At 37.4% G+C, this 18823-nt stretch overlaps 1 protein-coding gene across 3 annotated transcripts in view; it reads right to left on the bottom strand.

Annotated features, from left to right (window-relative positions):
* The window catches only part of LOC106870551 (protein orai-2), a 62976-nt gene that overhangs the window by 20544 nt on the left and 23609 nt on the right, over positions 1 to 18823 (bottom strand). For 2 of the 3 annotated variants that reach the window (XM_014916786.3, XM_014916861.3), the window contains 2 exons: positions 16458 to 16559; positions 13476 to 13611 (listed from right to left, as the gene is read on the bottom strand). In XM_014916786.3, the coding sequence (XP_014772272.1) occupies positions 13476 to 13586 (111 nt within the window). In that variant the 5' untranslated portion in view covers positions 13587 to 13611; positions 16458 to 16559. Of the gene's footprint in view, positions 1 to 13475; positions 14401 to 16457; positions 16560 to 18823 lie in introns of those variants that run through there. The other variant, XM_014916712.3, reaches the window with a different exon arrangement.

The following is an 18823-nucleotide window of genomic DNA, read 5'->3' as shown; positions in this document are numbered from 1 at the left end:
TGGATACTGGATGATAAAATCTGGGAATCAAGGAAACTATTTTGGTCTGCAGCATTGAAAATAATTAATCCAAAAATGAATACATTGAAGAATTCAAGAAGTTCAATTGTGGCGATGTAAATTGATCTATGAAGTCTTTCCATGCTAGCATTGAACTGAAACGGTAATATATGATTTGTGGGTGATGCATGAATATCAGAGGATTTGGGAAAGCTATTTGAGGTTTAGAGTGAACAATCAATGCCTTTCTCAGCTATGGTTAAAATTAACAGACTGCAAAGTTATTGCACCTTCTACCTGGGTGATATATACCAGATAACATACCTATTCCAGCCAATCTTATAATGTTTTACTGTGTGACAATGAGCCAATGCCACTGAATGTACTTCTAACCACCTTAGATTACCTACCAAATTCAGATTACTCCTGTTTCATTAAAGTGATCTAAATTAAAAACTTCCATTAAAATTTTCATGCTAATTTGTTCCAAACACCAGCTTAATAATGACAAAGTTACTTTACCAAATTCTTCATTATTTTCAAAATTAAATAAAACAAAAGCAGTGTATTTCAACGAAATTACTTGCTTCTATAGGTGCAGGCATGGCTGTGTGGTTAAGAAACATAATTTGTTTCAGGTTCAATTCTACTGTACAGTATCTTGAGCAAATACCTTCTATTATAGCCCCAGGCCTATCAATGCCTTGTGAGTGAATTTGGTAGGTGGAAACTGTGTGGAAGCCCATCATATACATGTGTGTGTGTATTTGCATTTGTACTCCTATCCCCATACCACTTGACAACCGTGTTGGTTTGTCTATGTCCCCATAACTTAGCAGTTTGGCAAAGAGACTGATAGAATAAATATCGGATTTTAAAGAAATAACTAAAACGCATGAGTACTGAGGGTGATATGTTCAACTCAAATTCTTCAAGTTGGTGGCCCAGCATGGCTGCAGTCTAATAACTGAAACAGGTAAAAGAACTATATGACAATGAACAAATATACAATCATACATGCATACAATCTGCACAACAGAACAATATTTTTTAACAACTAGATTTTTGGGAATCTGTCTAAGGAATATTTTTCTAGATTTTAAATGCTAACTGCTCATCCGCTTTTTCTGCTGTCCAACCCATACCAGCAAGGAAAAGCAGAAACAAAAATGATGATGTTGAATACAGTAAAGGCATGTGGCTTAGTGGTTAGGGTATTCAGCTTCTGATCGTATTGTCGTGAGTTCAATTCCCAATGGCAGGTTGTGTTTTTGAGCAAGACACTTTATTTCACGTTACTCTAGTCCAGTACTCTGCAACCAGTATGCCGCGGCACACTGGTGTTCCACGAGACAAGGCTAGGTGTGCCACAGTGTAACTTGAATATAATTTTTTTCCCTATACTTTTAATTATATTTTTAGTTCAGGTGTGCTGCCAAATTTTGAAAAGAATATAAGTGTACCACAAGCGAAAAAAGGTTTGGAGTACTGATATAGTCCTCTCAGCTGATGAAAATGAATAGTACCCGTATTTCAAAGGGCCAGCCTTGTTGCATTCTGTGCCATGCCAAATCTCCCTGAGAACTATGTTAAGGGTATGTGTGTTTGTGGAGTACTCGGCTATTTGCACATTAATTGGCTCAACTGGAACCCTCGTTGTCATAACTGATGGAGCGCCAAATGCATTCCTGTATTCTAGCTTTTAGTAAAATGGTACACTCTGTCCTTGTGTGTTCTAAGAGATGACTGAAAAGGTTGATGCCAAGAAGAGCATCCAACAGTAAAATAATACTGCCTCAAATAAGTCCTGTCCAACCCATGCCAACAAGGAAAAGCAGACACAAAAATGATGATGCTGAATGCAGTTAAATTCCCCATGTTCACTTAAGCATTTCACTACTATAGCTATTACTGCAATAGTTACTTTTCTTCCTCCTCTTCCACACACACACACACCCTACTACTACTGCTACTACCAGTATGAACATTAGTATCACAGCTGATACCATCAGCATAGCAACCAAGAGTAAACAACCATTTTACTTTAAGAGATATTTACTGTAACTGTTTTCGTCCGTGAAAAGATGTGTTACCCAGAATGTAAGGAATTAAAAAATTATACATTCTTTTTGCATTGTAAGATGCTTTCCATTAATTCAATCTTTCTTGAATCTCAATGCTTCAAGCAAACTACTACACTCTTCTATATCAGAAGTAACTTAACAAACATTTCATCATTATCAACATGGGTACTGGCAAAGTAAGAAGCTTACTTCCCAACCACATGGTTCCAGGTTCAGTCCTGCTGCATGGCACCTTGGGCAAGTGTCTTCTACTATAGCCTTAGACCACCCCAAAGCCTGGTGAGTGGATTTGGTAGACAGAAACTGAAAGAATCTTGTTGTGTGTGTGCATGTGTGTGTGCTTGTCCCCCACCACTGCTTTACAACTGGTGTTGGTGAGTTTATGTTCCTGTAACTTAGCGGCTCAGCAGAAGAACAGATAAAATAAGTACCAGGCTTAAAAATAAAAAAAAGTCCTAGGGTTCATTTATTTGACTAAAAATTCTTCAAGGCAGAGCCCCAGCATGGCTGCAGTCAAATGAGTAAAACATAAAAGATGGGCACAGGCATAGTTGTGTAGTTAAAAGATTGCTTTGAATCGATATGGCTCCAGGTTCAGTCCCACTGCCTGACATTTTGGGCAAGAATTTTGTATGCCATGTAACAAATGCCGTGTGAATAAACTTAGCAGATGGAAACTGTGTGCATATGCATACATATGTGTGTGTGTGTGTGTTTACTCCCACATACACTGCTTGACAACTACTGTTAGTTTGTTTACATCCCCCAAACTTAATGGTTTAACAAAATAGATCAACAGAATAAATACCAAGCATAAAATGAAAAATAAACACAGGGGTCGACTTGTTCAGCTAAACCCTTCAAGGTGGTGTTCCAGCCTGGCCAAAGTCCAGTGAATGAAACAAATACAAGGTGAATGGTATCACTAAATAAGGAACGAAATTGGCTAAACTGGAAACACTGTGGATGATGTACAATGTTAGAATAATTTTTTTCTTCTTAATATCAACCATCTTATGAAAAAATTGTTGTAGAAGAATTTGCAAGACAAGTCTTCACTGAAATTCAGATTATTCCACATTAATCCTTTAGCATTTAAACCAGCCGTTATATCGGGCCCAAATGTTCTACCTGTTTTATGTTCAAACTGGCCAGATCCAGCCTCTCCCACCTACCCTACAATGTAATTCTAAAAATAAATGATCACATCTTTGAAATCTTGAAGCTACAAGATAATATGTGATTAATTTTTTTTAAATGTGGATAAATAAGCATTACATTTAAAAAATTAACCTGAATGCTAAAGGGTTAAACTGGTCACATCTAGCCAAAATATTCTACCTGCTTTTAAGTTAAAATCAGCCAAATCTAGTCTCTCTACATCTACTCAACAATGTCTATCTAAAAATAAGCAATCACCTCATCAAATCTCAAAGCTACAAAATAATGCATAATTAATTCAGGACAATTGAATGAATAAGAATAATCTGAACGCTAAAGGGTTAACAATAGAGAATATAATATTAACCTAGTCATTTTTCTCAGTCAAAATTCAAGAGTTTAAATTCTATGGCTTTGTTTAGTATTGGTCACTATTCAAAGAACTAAGTATGTCTGCTTAGCAGGAGGACAGGCGCAAAAACAAGGAGAATAACTGGCCACTGGCACTAATCTCAATGGAACTGACACTCAGTTCTCTCACATACAAAGAAGGCTTCTTTTATTATTATTTTTTTTTTTTACTTGTTTCAGTCATTTCTAGAAGGCATGCTGGGGCACAACCTTAAGGTTTTACATTTGGTACTTATTCTATCAGTTTCCTTTGCCAAACCACTAAGTTTCAGGAACATAAACAAACCAGCACCTGTAGTTACATGGTGGACAGGGAAGAACAGACACACACACACACACAACAGGCTTCCACACTGTTTCTGACTATTAAGTTCACTTACAAGCCATTGGCCGATACAAGACTAAAGTAGAAGACAATAGTCCCAGGTGCTACATAGTGGGACTGAATCTCAAATCACACGGTTGCAAAGTGAACAGTTGTTTTTTTTGTTTCTTTTTCCCCTAGGGGAAGTAGTGGTATGATCTGGAGGAAAAGGTGGTGCCCATGTCTTTGCAGGCCTTCTGAGACTGGTGAAATTGATACTGTTTATGTTCTACTTGAACTGTTACAAATCCATGGCTGCAGGCAAAATATGAGCAGAGAGATAATTTCTGAGGATAACATTCTGGGGAAGGCAAGACTGAGATTTGTGGTTAGCATGGAGATAGTAGAGGCAGGATACAATATTGATAATGAGAGGAGGAGAAGGAAGCGAGTTAGAAACGCCTGAGTGGAGGTGGCTATGAGATTAACCAGCTCTGAAAAGCAGACACAACTAAGGTTGTAATATGAAAAGTAGAGAGAAAGTTATAATTTTAGTACAAGGCCAGCAATTTCAGGGGAGGGGTAAGTCGATTACATCAACCTCAGTACTCAACTGGTACTTATTTTATCGACCCTGAAAGGATGGAAGGTAAAGTCAACTAAGACGGAATTTGAACTCAGAACGTGAAAACAGACGAAATACCGCTAAGCATTCTGCCCTTTGTGCTAATGATTCTGCCAGCTTGTTGCAATAATAATAATAATAATGATATTGAGTTCTTTTACTGGCCACAAGACCCCAAGACATAGAGGACAATATCAAAGGATGAGAGAGAAGGTTCGAAGCTGGCAGATTCATTAACACACCAGACAAGTGATTTGTGGAATTTTGTCTGTCTTTACATTCTGAGTTCAAATACTGCAGAGGTTGACTTTGCTTTTCATCCTTCCAGGATCAATAAAATAACTATCAGTTGAGCACTGGGGGTTGATATAATCAACTTACTCCTCTCCACTGAAATTGCTGACCTTGGGCCAAAATTTGAAACTTAATATGCAAAGTAGAGAGAATGAGCAGAACATATCTGAAACAGCAGCTGAAGATAGTTGAGAGTAAATTTGTGTCAACCAATTGAACAGCCTTTAATTGGGTGTAAAGAAGAATGTCCAAGTTTGTAGCAGTGGTACCATTCCAAGATAGGAGAGCAGCACACCATTAAGGTCTCACCTGAGTTACATAGAGGTTCAATATTGCCAGGGTCGGAAAGCTGGCAGAATTGTTAGCATGCCGAGCGAAATGCTTAATGGTATTTCATCTGCCATTACGTTCTGAGTTCAAATTCCACCTAGGTCGATTTTGCCTTTCATCCTTTCGGGGTCGATAAACTAAGTATCAGTTATGCACTTGGGCTCGATGTAATCAACTTAATCCCTTTGTCTGTCCTTGTTTAGCTCCCTGTGAGCAATAAAGAAGTAAATATTACCAGGGTCTGGTGTATTTTCTGACTCTGAAGAGGAAGGTTAGCATATCTTTATAATGTTGAGCATGTGCATCCACTCAAAGATATGCTGAGTGATAGTGATACTTAGACAAGTGGGTTCTAATTGCATGCTGTTCAGGTTTAGCTGTGGGAAGTGGCAGCAATATTTTCTTGATATACGCAGCTGGAGAGAAGAGTATTATGGCAACACTGGAGAATTGTTTTAGAAGTTTCTGTACAGAAAGAGTGAAGTTTATTGGGGAAAGATGAGTTGATGCAGCCCCTTACACATAAATATAGAGATAGAAGAGTTTGGAGGTTGGGCTTTTATACATAGGGGTTGGTGAAGGATGGTGTATCAGTGTTGAGGATGGTGATAGGGAATACAGTTTGTTGCTTACCACATCACAGATGTCTAGGGAAATGAAAGATGGGAGGGGGTATGAGTGATAAGATGACTGAAGTGAGTGATGTATGGAGGAGGAAGAGAAGGCAACAGATAGAATGATAAGAATGGTCTGATAGAATCTCCTCAGACACAGGTGATCAATAGGCAGATGAGATTAGATGGTCAAGAATGTGAAGGCTGGCAGTGAAAACAAGGGCACATATCTATATATCCCAACCTTGTCACTACCCTCAATGCTTCCTTTATCATAGGTGGTCTGGTCTTTTGCAGTGTATCAGCAGTCAATATAATTCTTTGTTACCTCAATGAAATGCAGCACTTTCAGATTAGTCTTTATTCCAAGTCTTCTTTGGCTCCCCTCTTCCACAAGTTCTACTAACTTTAAACAATTGCCACTTCCTTAAGCAGAAAAATCATCATCCTTACACCTCACATACTCTTATGCACATCTGATTCATCTTATACCACCATGTTATCTCTCAGCTCAATTTATACTCTGGTATCCATATACACTGACATTATATGGCTATTGAACATATTTGCTTCATTTCTTTTTAACCTTTGCCAGTCTTCTGCATTCAAGATCCACATTTCACTACCATGCAGCATTACAGTTCAAATATATGTATCATACAATCTCTTCACACTTTTGCTGTCAGCAGAGTTTATAGCTCACAGAACTTTTTCAAATCTACTCTTATTCAAACTACTATAATTTTGGAACTGTCACTGCCAGTTATGTTACCTATGTAACAGAAACTGTCAAATACTTTCGGTGAGCCTGCCCAGAGGCATTTAAGAGAATCTACATCTGGTATACTTTTACTACTTACTGCCCCAGTACATCTGCCACATGCAAAACTTGCCTTCTGTGTTAATCTACTTGTGACTCCCAAACATCTCTTGTATGTCCATAATTTACACTGGGGACAGCATATGGAGTTTCTACCTAGTCTTTTTCTGTATACCATTTCCTTGACAGTACTAAAGTTCTGTCTACTTTCTTACTGACGCTTTATCTAAGCTAAGTTTGCTTTGAGGCCTCATTCCAGCTTTTTGTTTCCACAACTAGAATTTCTCTAAATCTACTTAAAATTGACCATATTCAACTTTAAGAATTAAATTATCAGCATAAAAGGAAAAAGGAGTCCCATCTTCATGTTAAATTCATCATAAACTAACACATTACTCACTGCATCTTCATACACAGCCCACACAAGTCATTTGCCTATACTTAGTGACTCCCACTCCTACTCCAGATTTCAGTGTGTGACACACAGTCAAAAGCCTTAACAAGTGTTAGGAATAATGGGTTACAGTTAAAATTATATTATTCCAGCAATTGTCTCACTTTAGAGCACGAAGCCAAATTACATCTCACTTTAGGAAATTCTGTTCTTTATCATTAGTGCCAAGATTCTTTTCATAACCTTCAGAAGCTTGCTCTAGCAACTTGATATCTCTGTAATTTCCCCTCTCTTGAGCATGTCCTTTGCTCTTGCAGTAGTTTATAATGTTATTGCTACCCAAGTCATTGGGATTTGTCATCCTATATTCTTTTCTACTCTAGGCACAAGGCCCGAAATTTTTGGGGGAGAGGGCCAGTTGATTAGATCAACCCCAGTATGCAACTGGTACTTAATTTATCGACCCTGAAAGGGTCAATAAATGTAAAGACAGACGAAATACCGCTAAGCATTTCACCCAGCGTGCTAATGTTTCTGCCAACTCACCACCTATATTACTTGATTAACTATTCAGATGGTCAACATGTAACCTACTTTGCCAAAAACATTGAGCATCCCAGTGAATATACCCGATGGACCAGCAGCTTTCCCTGCCTTCATTGCTCTATTGATCTATCTATCATACTGGTTTCATCTTGAATTGCCAATACCTCTATTGGCTCAGCACAAGGAACACCCACTTTATTCCAAACATTCTTCACATTCAACATCGTATATTTTGCATTTCCATGATTGTAATGCATAGTTTTTTGCCATCAGACAAGTGTACCTGTCTCCATCATTAAAGATTCATTTCTCTCTCTACCTTTTCTATCTCTACTACAGCAAATACTATGCCTTGCAATTATTATATCATAAAGCATGCTTTAGTAAAACATTTGCAGTTTCTGAGCAGTTTTTTTTCATATATTCCAAAATAAATAATATTAAGGAATAAGTGTCAAATAAAGGCATGGCTGTGTGGTAACAAGCTTGCTTCCCAACCACATAGTTCCAGGTTCAGTCCCACTGTGAGGCACTAAAGCCTTGTGAGTGGATTTGGTAGATGAAAACTGAAAGAAGTCTGTTGTATTCGAATGTAGTCATTGCCAGTGCCGGCTGACTGGCCCTTGTGCTAGTGGCATGTAAAAAGCACCGACTACACTCTCAGAGTGGTAAGAATGTAGTGGGTGCTTTTTACATGCCACTGGCAACGACCACATTTGAATGGTACTTTTTATGTTGTGTGTATATATATACACACATATATATATATATCATCATCGTCATTTAACGTCTGCTTTCCATGCAGGCATGGGTTGGACAGTTTGACTGAGGGCTGGCAAGCCAGAAGGCTGCAACAGGCTCCAGTCTGATCTGGCAAGGTTTCTACAGCTGGGTGCCCTTCTTAACGCCAACCACTCTGAGAATGTAGTGGGGGCTTTCTACATGCCACTGGCACGGGGACTAGTCAGGTGTCACTGACAACAGCCAGGCTGAAATAGTGCTTTTTATGTACCACTGGCATGGGACCAGTCAGGCAGCACTGGCATCAACCATGTTTGAATGGTGCTTTTTACATGCCACTGGCATGGGTGCTAGTCAGGCTGTACTGGCATCAGCCACAACAATGTCTTCACTTGCCTCAACAGGTCTTTGCAAGCACCTCATCCCAAGTCTTCCTGGATCTACCTCTTCCACAGGTTCCCTCTACTGCTAGGGTGTGACACTTTTTCACACAGTTGTCCTCATCCATACGCAACACATGACCATACCAGTGCAGTCGTCTCTCTTGCTCACCACATCTGATGGTTCTCATGTCCAACTTTTCTCTCATATATATATATATATATATATATATATATATATATATATATATTATGTGTGTGTGTCTTTGTGTCTGCGTTTGTCTTCCCACCACTTGACAACTAATGTTGGTATGTTTATATCCCCATAACTTAGTGGTTCAGCAAGACACCAATAGAATGAGAACTAGGTTTACAAAGAATAAAGTCCTGAGGTCGATTTCTCTGACAAAAATCCTTTAAAGCAATGCTCCAGCATGGTCTCAGTCTAATGACTGAAAAAAGTAAAAGATAAAAGATAAAAATAGCTCAATATCTATCATTTTTATGTCCCTCACCTATCAAATACTCAAAAACACACACACACATATATATATCTCCAGATATACACTACTCGACAAATTGATTGTATATGTATGCATGCATCTTTCGAAGCCTTACTTCATTTTACTTATTATTATTGTTATTATTATTATTGTTGTTGTTGTTATTATTATTATTTATTATTATTATTATTATTATCATCATTATTATTATTATTAAGGTAAAATTTGGCAAAATTGTTAACACATCAGACAAAAGGCTCAGCAGTATTTTGTCTATCTTTATGTTCTAAGTTCAAATTCCACCAAGGTTGACTTTACCTTTCATCCCTTTCAGGGTCAATGAAATAAGTATTAGTCATATCCTGGATTATTATTGTTAGTAAAGCAGTGAGCTGGCAGAATTGATAGTAGCTGGACAAAACGCTTAATGGCATTTTGGCTGTCTTTATGTTCTGAACTCAAATTCCACTGAGGGTCAACTTTGCCTTTCATCCTTTCAAAGTCAATAAAAGAAGTGCCAGTTGAGCAATGGGGTTGATGTAATTGTCTAGCTCCCTCCCCAAAATTTCAGGCCTTGTGCCTATAGTAGAAAGTAATACTATAGTGATGGTTTGGCATTTGCTTGGTCATCAAATTAAACAGCCACCTCTTGGAACCTTTCGGCATTGAATGTTCAGTTTGCCAAGGATGTCCTCGCTCCCTACTTTTATATGTTTTGGCTTTATAACCCTTGCTGCAAAGGCTGGAGAATTTGAGGGGTATCCCATTCGAACTAGGCCTCAGGTGAGCTAGCTGTGTCTGCATATGCAGACAACATAACTATCATGGTGTCAGACTCTTCAGATATAGAAACAATCAACAATCTACTGAAAGAGTGTCAGGAATGTACAGGAGCACCGATAAACCAGGACAAGCCAGTAGGTCTGCAATCAGGCTCTTGGAGAGGCAAGTCCATATGGACTAGCAGTGATTTCTGTGACTGGACAGAGGGTCTGGTGAAAGTGCTCGGAGTCTGGTTCAAACCAGTTCTCCTGGCAGATATGAACTGGGAAGAGGTCATGACCAAGGTGGCCAAGCTCACCCAGAAATGGGCAGAAAGGAAGCTGTCTCTGAAAGGCCAAGTGGAAGTAGTGAATGCATATATTGCCTTGATAGTGTACTACTAAGGCAATATAGGCATTCACTACTTCCACCTGGCCATTGTACCTTGTCCCAAGAAAACTCTGACCAGAGTGGAGCACTTGCATTTTTTAATTCTTATAGAAGGGTCAGGCTCTGTTAATCAGAAAATCTATCAGCTGTCAACACCTACACCAAGATGATCTTAAGATGACATCTTTGATGATGTGGCATCATGCATTGAAGCTGACACACCTACATAAATATCTAAATCACTGATTTAGTGATTGTGTGAACAACAGTGACAAAAATAAGGGTGAACTGGTGTGGGCGTCCTTTGTACAACTCATCTCATCGATAGATCTGCAGTAATCGGTCAAACATAGACCAAAGTTAGACGTTTGGTATCTAGAATGTTGCTAGGCACTCACTGCAATGTACCAGCTGGACAAAACTGTTAGCAAGAAAACAACTCAAGATTTCTATAGGAGGCTGGTTGAGGGTATGAGTAACGATGGTCTAGGATTGACTCTGGATACTGATGAGAACAGTCTGAGTAGTCTCTTCCAGAGGACCTTGGAGTTGAAGATCATGGACAATTTCCAAAAGTCGTTGGCACTGCCTGTTTGAGACAGGCTCTTCAGGCATGGAAGTGCTAACAGCCAAATCTGCCAGAGATGTATGCAAGGAGACAAAACCGTTCTGCATGTAATCATTCAGTATCAGTGCATTAGAGGGTTGTGGGCTTGTGTAGGGCAGCTGCAGTCTTGTGCCAGACGAATTCAGCTGTCTGCCAAGTCTATAGTGAAGATCAACACATCACCTTTCTTTAGCAGAAGAAGGAAAGCAGATCTTTCTCTGCTCAGTGGCTGTGGCAAAAGAAGTTGTGTGGTGAACCGATCTGAAAGGTTTCAAGACAGGCACTTACCTATCTTGCCAAGCCCTCGTCAATTTCTGCAATGAGGGTAGAGAGGGAGGTGCTGCATTCTAATGTGTTTATCAAGAGGTGGACGACAGTGGCAAGACTAGTGAGACTGAATGGATCAACTGAGTATGCTTTTCAAAGCAAGAGGAAAAAAACAGGAAGTGGGCACTTTCCCATGCCTTGGGGATGGCAGACTGGAATTTTCGCATGGGATTTATCCTGAATCATCCTAATTGGACTGCCCTGCTATTGGGGATTCTAATTATTTATTTCTCTAATTTCTACTACATACCCTTTGTTATATCTTTTAATGTGTTTCCCTTTGATCAAGGCAAACCCCACTTGTTTTTGTTTTTGTGTGTTGTAACTCATCCTTTGATCTTGTCCTCTCTGTCTTGGGGTCTTGTGGCCAGTAAAAGAACTCAATATCATTATTATTATTATTATTATTATTGCAACGAGCTGGCAGAATCATTAGCACAAAGGGCAGAATGCTTAGCGGTGTTTCGTCTGTTTTCCCGTTCTGAGTTCAAATTCCGTCTTAGTCGACTTTAGCTTCCATCCTTTCAGGGTCGATAAAATAAGTACCAGTTGAGCATTAGGGTTGATGTAATCGATTTACCCCTCCCCTGAAATTGCTGGCCTTGTACCAAAATTATTATTATTATTATTATTATTATCATTATCATTATTATTATTATTATTATCATTATTATTATCATTATCATTATTATTATTATCATTATTATTATTATTATTATTATCGATAAATGGCAGTATGTGTATTAGAACCATGGTAATGATTGTAGGAAGCAGAATACTCTTTTTAAGACTGACCGTTTTAAATTAGCTTGTAAATATAAATAAATACCACCGAACTGACTAACAGAATTGATTGCTTAACAAGAGCTCCGAGAAAAACATGGATAACGGGATGGTCATGCTAATTCACCAGCCTCTCCTGGGCCTTACTTAGTGAAAAGAGGTTTCCACTAGGAAGTAGGCTGATGATGTTGGTGGATGGATGGTCTACTAAAGTAATTTATTTTGTCTATTATTGTCAGAATACAAATTGTTGATGTTTAATTCAGACTTAAGCTGTGAGTCAATATCAAAATATCTACGTGAATTAAATTTCGAAAAGTTATTTTTCATGTCCAAACGAACAACACCAAGATATGTGTACACGCGCGCGCGTGTGTGTATTCAGTTATAATAAAAACAATTTAACATTAAATCTGATGGGTTAGCCTATGCTTTTATAAAGTACAAAACGACGATAGATTAGAGCTAACCGAAACTTCGAAGTTGCTGTCATATATATATATATATATATATATATATATATATATATATATGTGTGTGTGTGTGTGTGTGTGGTTAATAAATCATTTTTATATTTGAATTAATATGCTATTACAGATATTATTTCTTAATCCAATAATAAACAGATATCACTTGAAAATATATATCCAAATTATTAGATGTTTGATATTATATTTATAAACAATACGGATATATTTTTGTTTTCACAAAAGCGATATTGATTTATTAACCACAAAGGACAACAAAAAAGCTTTAAATGTATTATAAACAAACAAAATGCCGAAGCAATAAGGTTGTGATGAAAACGTAACAATAATATTAACAAGGAAATTAAATGAGAACGAAAACCAGAGTTATGAGACGAGAAATAATTAGTTGTTTTCCAAGCAATTTATTCAATTAATCTTTTTTAGCCCATTGGGATTCATACAACTAAACACTATTGGGGAAAAATTTTAATAAAATTAAGGTTTGATTTAAGGTGGGTTTAGCAGAATAGCAATAATGATATTGTGTAAGATTGTATACGATTTAGCATTGTCGAAGTATTTTAAATAGTTTGCGAATGCTCCACCAGCAGAAAGTACTTACTGTTGATCGATGTTGCCAATAATTGTAATAGTTAATATAATTTTTGCTAATAATAAGTACAGTCGTGTTAATATAAAAATTACAGTGTTACTTTTAGTTACGCAATATATATCAGCAGCATCTCAATATTATATATACAAATAATACAATACATTATGCTATTATAATTATTACGTCTACAGTAATTAGGTTTTACAGATAGAAAAAAAAAAGAACTCTCTTATTTGTAAGCTATATATTATTATGTAGCATCGCCTAATTTACTGTTGTTACTGACGTTAAATAAACAGTAGAAAAACAAACATACCATTGCGAATCCTGATAAAAGTGCTGATGTACGACTTGAGGCTTTCAATTTAGCTCGACCAAGATACAGCTTTCTCCACGATAAAACACTTGCCGTGGTTTCATTTGTCATCGGAGGAAGCTGGATTTTAGGTATACTATTTGGTTGGGGATTCATTGTCAAAAAATAAATTTGATTTCGAAGGTTAAAGATATCGAATACAGGAGTCAAGAGAAACAGAGCACAAATTACAGAAAATAAAACAAGATACAGACGGATGCTACTCAGTGGTGGGGTGGGAGAGTGGAGTGGCTATTCACTTGACTAACAGACTGCTGGTTGTATTTTTAGACGTAAGATTGTTTTATAGTTTCGAAAAGAAAAAAAGACCCTTGAAAAATTTGTTTTAAATAAAGAAATGAGAAAAATTGTCAAATTTATAATCAAGATGTGTGTCATAAACGGTGAAGCTTCCTGTAAAATACGGTGATGACACAACACTTGTATACGTTGAATAAAAATGCTGAAAGTCCATAGTTATAGAGGGTGAAATTGATAAGTTCGAAGCAATAGATCTATTATATCCTGTCAGCTACGCTGATGTCTGTGTTCGTAAAAAATCAACATTATAAACTCTCGCTACCTCACAGCCCATTTAACTTTTGGAGTTTCGCTTTTATTGTTGTTCTTGTTGATTTTTTTAAAAACTCTGATCGAGTAAACATAATTGAACCCTTTCATTTGTAATCATCTCATCTTATATATCACTCCATTTTTCGACATATCCTACTCTACTTAAGACTGTAGGTGTGATTTTTTTAAAAGTAGATTTGGCTGCTGTTTCTTGCAGCTGGAGCGGTTACGTTGAGGCTTAGCAGCACTGAAATCAACAGGGAAACCATTCCAATGTACAGCTGCAGAGCAGTGCCAGCTAATAATTTTTATCACCCACTGCACAGACACCTGCCTCTTAATATAGGTTTACATGTAATTGTTAATATGTATAAGAACGTAAAACCAAAATCATAGAATAACGGAAAATATTACAAACAGAAACGTCATTAAAATCTTTCTAATGAAACGTACAGTATTGCTTAAAATATATACATTTAATAATATTTATTAATTATAAAATTAAAGTAATATGCACACTTGAAACAGCATTAGATTAAAATACTGATATGTATAAAATTTATAATGTGATGTCTACAAACGTAGAACAGCAGCACTTGTAATATTTTGTTTCAAACTTTTTAAAGAGACTTGCGTAAAACACATAGCTTCTCTTAGAATGCGGGCAAATAAAATACACTCTAAAAAAGTATTAACATTGATTGATCCAATCACTAGTGATTCCATCTGACTGTTTTTTTGTATAAGCAATGAATCAAAAAATCCAGTATACAGCTCTCAAAAACCGGTTATCTGAAAGACTGCACACAGTCCAAAACTTTGTCTTGCTAATTTCCGTGAGATCCTATCATTGTATTATATATGCAGGTTGTTGTGGTGGTGGTAGTGGGAGGAGGGCGTTCACTTTGAACGAGAAAACAATTTGTGATTTACACTCTGGAGTCGATAAAATAAAGTGTCAGTCAAGTACAAGAGTCGAAATAAAATGACTGACCCATTCTCCCCCCACCCTATATCAGAAACAATTATAAGTAGGTAGCCCATACGCAAAGTCCTACAGAGACGCATTCAGGAAGAACATGTTATGCATGATGTTCAGTTGAAGTTCGTTTTTATGTTGCAATTTTGAAATTTTTTGCATAAAAGCTTGATTGCTTCCACATTGGACACTACCCTGATACAAAGAGTTGATCTGCAAACATAAAATTCTCAGGGCTGATGCCCTGCCTATGGCCAACGTCAACAGTCTACTCTGTTTGGATGAACTCCACATCTCTATTGCACTCAGAGTGGGAGCTGACGTCTGTGGAGGACTGAGATGTTGCTGTGGTAGGTTCTCAACTCTACAGGCCTTCATGGTTTGTCTTGCCACCTAAATGCAGGTCGTTTTACTCGTTGCACTGACCTAAACCTGATCTTTGAGCAGACCCTGGCTTGGGTAAGTATCCCCTCAGTTATGGAGCCAGCAGGATTATACAGAAGTGATGGGAAGAGACTAGATGGTCTTACCTTCTTCTCCGGGGTAAGAAGTAGGTGACTCAACTGGGATGCCACAGCCAGTGATTCCTTTGCTCCCTCCCAAATCCTGGATGCTGCAGTAAATGGGAGGGTCACTGCTTGCGTAGTTGAATGAAACCAAATCCTTAAGTATTGGGACTCATCAGTGAACCATTTCTTCCATCCTGTAGTGTTTGAGATGTTTGGAGGAGCTGGGTTGCTGGCATCAAAATTTTTGTCATCATTAGCAGCTCACCTTACCAATGTGTCAGGTGATATCCATGAGGTTGCTTGGCTGTTTCAATGCCTTAGCCTTGCCATCACCCATGATAATGCTGCAAACATGTTGGCTTGCTACATTAGGTTCCATTACGTCTTTTGGTGTGCAACAAATTGATGCACTTGGTGTTGAATTGATGTTTTTCTTCTTTTCGTTTCTTTTGTTTTGCTCCTGTTCATGTTTTCTCTGTTTTGGATTAGTATTTTAATATGGAAATATCTTTATGTAATTAAGTTGTAGAATAGTTTCATTAAACTGAACTTTTCTTTTTCTTCAAAAAGAAAAAAATTACTTAGGCTTGGATAAAAAAATCTACGGAGTTGGAGTTAAACTTTATACTTCTGTACTCAGAACATCAGTCAAATAAACTTCAGAATATTTCAATTAAACTAAATTTCAGTATTATTTACTAACTGTATTTTTTTTTTTTAACAAAAAATAACTTTGTAGATAACCAAAATTTTTATACAAAGCTTTTGATATTATAACATGTTATCTTATAAATAATGCTTAAGTGTGTATGCATGTGTCTTTCTGTCTGTGTGTTGCACCCACTCCACCGCTTTAGAAACATAGCTGGTTTGTTTACATACCTGTAACAAAGTGGTTCAGCAAAAGGAGTTGATTGAATAAGCACCAAACCAGTACAACTAAAACACTTCAGGGTGGTGCCCAGGATGGCTACAATCTAATATCTGAAATAAGTAAAAAATAAAGGATACAAGATATCTATCTATCTATCTCTCTAAATGTCAGTCTCTCTCTCTCCTTCTCGCTCTCTCTATCTATCTATCTGCTTGTCTGTCTGTCTCTCTACATATATCTGAGTGTATAACTGTATGCATGTATACAGCAATACCTTTACTCGTGTAATGCATGTGTATACTCTTTTCTTTTAGTCATGGGACTGTGACCATGATGAGACATACATATTCTTCCTTTTCTTTCACCTGCACTTAGAGTTCTCCCTCTCGCTCATTTTCTATATAACCTTTACTCAGTATTCTCCCTCCCTCTCTTTAATGTTCTCATTTCACAAATAGTGTTCTCCTACCCCTTCCTTTTCAAAGTAATGTTCTCTCACTGTTCTTCCTTCGTTCCATCTCCATATAACCTTCACTTAACGTTCTCCCCCCACCTTCTTTTCTATATAACCTTCACCTAATGTTCCCCCACTCTTTCATTTTTTTATATAACCTTTACTTAACGTTCTCCCTCCCCACCGCCTTCTTTTCTATATAACCTTCACCTAATGTTCCCCCTTGACTCCATTTTCTATATAACCTTCACTTAACGTTCTTCCCCCCACCTTCTTTTCTATATAACCTTCACCTAATGTTCCCCCTCGACTCCATTTTCTATATAACCTTCACTTAACGTTCTCCCCCCCCCCCCCCCCGGGCCTTCTTTTCTATATAACCTTCACCTAATGTTCCCCCTCGACTCCATTTTCTATATAACATTCACTTAACGTTCTCCCTCCCCTTATCCCTTCCTTTTCCACATGACCTTCACTAAATGTTCTCTCTCCACTTCATTTACTATATAACATTCCCTCAGTGTTCTCACTTCCCTTTATTTTCTATATAACCTTCACTTAAGGTTCTCCTAACACGTCCTTTTCTACATAACATTCACCTAAGGCTTTAACGTTCAGATTACCCTGTCAAATGTAATGCTTATTTATTCGCCTTGTTTTGAATTAATCACGTAATATTTCATAGCTTACAATGACGCGATTGTTAATATTCCAGGGTAGGCAGTATGACCATTTAGGTCTAGCTACTTTGAACATAAGATGTAAAAAATATTTTGGCCTGATATTCTGTCAATACATATTTATTCACATTCTCAAGTTCATGATGCATTATCTCATAGCTTCAAGATTTTGATGATGTGATTGTTTATTTTAAGAATGACATTGTCAAATAGGTGTGAGAGGCTGGATCTGACCAGTTTGAACATAAAATGAGTAGAATATTTGGGCAGGGTATGACTGGTTTAATTGCTAAAGGGTTAATGTTTTCCTATACCTTTTCTATACAACCTTCATCTCCCAACACCCAGTTTATTTTCCATCTCATCTTCACTCACTGTTCTCCCATCCATTCCTTTTATATATTATCTTCACAAAATATCCTCTCTTCTCTTTCATTTCTATATAATCTTCACTTAGTATTCTCCTTCCTTTTTTATACAGCCTAGACTTTGAGTTCTCCCCCTCACCCACTTCCTTTTCTCCACCTGTTTACTTTCTATATAACATTGACATCTATATAGGTGCAGGTGTGGCTGTGTGGTAAGAAGCTTGCTCCCCAACCCATGGTTCCAGATTCAGTCCCACTGTGTGGTGCCTTCATCAAACTATTTCTCTGTCATTTATAACTTTATATATATAACAAATAGTGGCCCAACAAGATACCGATTTTGGCTGGAAATAGCAGTCGATAACCATTCAATGCTTGGTAAAGCTTCCCTGAATTTATTGGTACCTTGTTGTGCCACTATTTCCTATTTATAATTCTACCTTTACGGTGCTTTATTTTGCTGGAAAATTATACTATTGCATTGTAATATTATCTATAATTCTTATAGATAAATATATAGACAGACAGACAGATGCATGTGTGTGTGTGTGTGTGTGTGTGTGTGCACGCTCCACCACTGCTTGACAACCAATGCTGGTGTGTTTATGTACCTACAACCTAGCATTTCAGCAAAAGAAACCAATAGAATAAGAATCAGTTGATAGATTCGACTAAAAATTCTTCAAGGTGGTGCTCCAGCATGGCCGCAGTCTAATGACTGAAACAAGTAAAAAGTATGCTGCTCTCCTTTCTGTATAACCTCCATTCAGGGTTTTCTCTCCCCTTCATTTTTCATACAACTTTCTTTTAGTGTTCTCCCTTCATTTCCATTTTGCATGAATCCATCACTTATACAGTTGTTATTCCCCTTC

This window comes from Octopus bimaculoides, chromosome Z (assembly GCF_046866305.1).
Source record: "Octopus bimaculoides isolate indiv1 chromosome Z, ASM4686630v1, whole genome shotgun sequence".
Classification (NCBI taxonomy): Eukaryota; Metazoa; Mollusca; class Cephalopoda; order Octopoda; family Octopodidae; genus Octopus; species Octopus bimaculoides.
The sequence above is the reverse complement of the archived record's forward strand: the minus strand, read 5'-3'. Positions and strand labels throughout refer to the sequence as shown.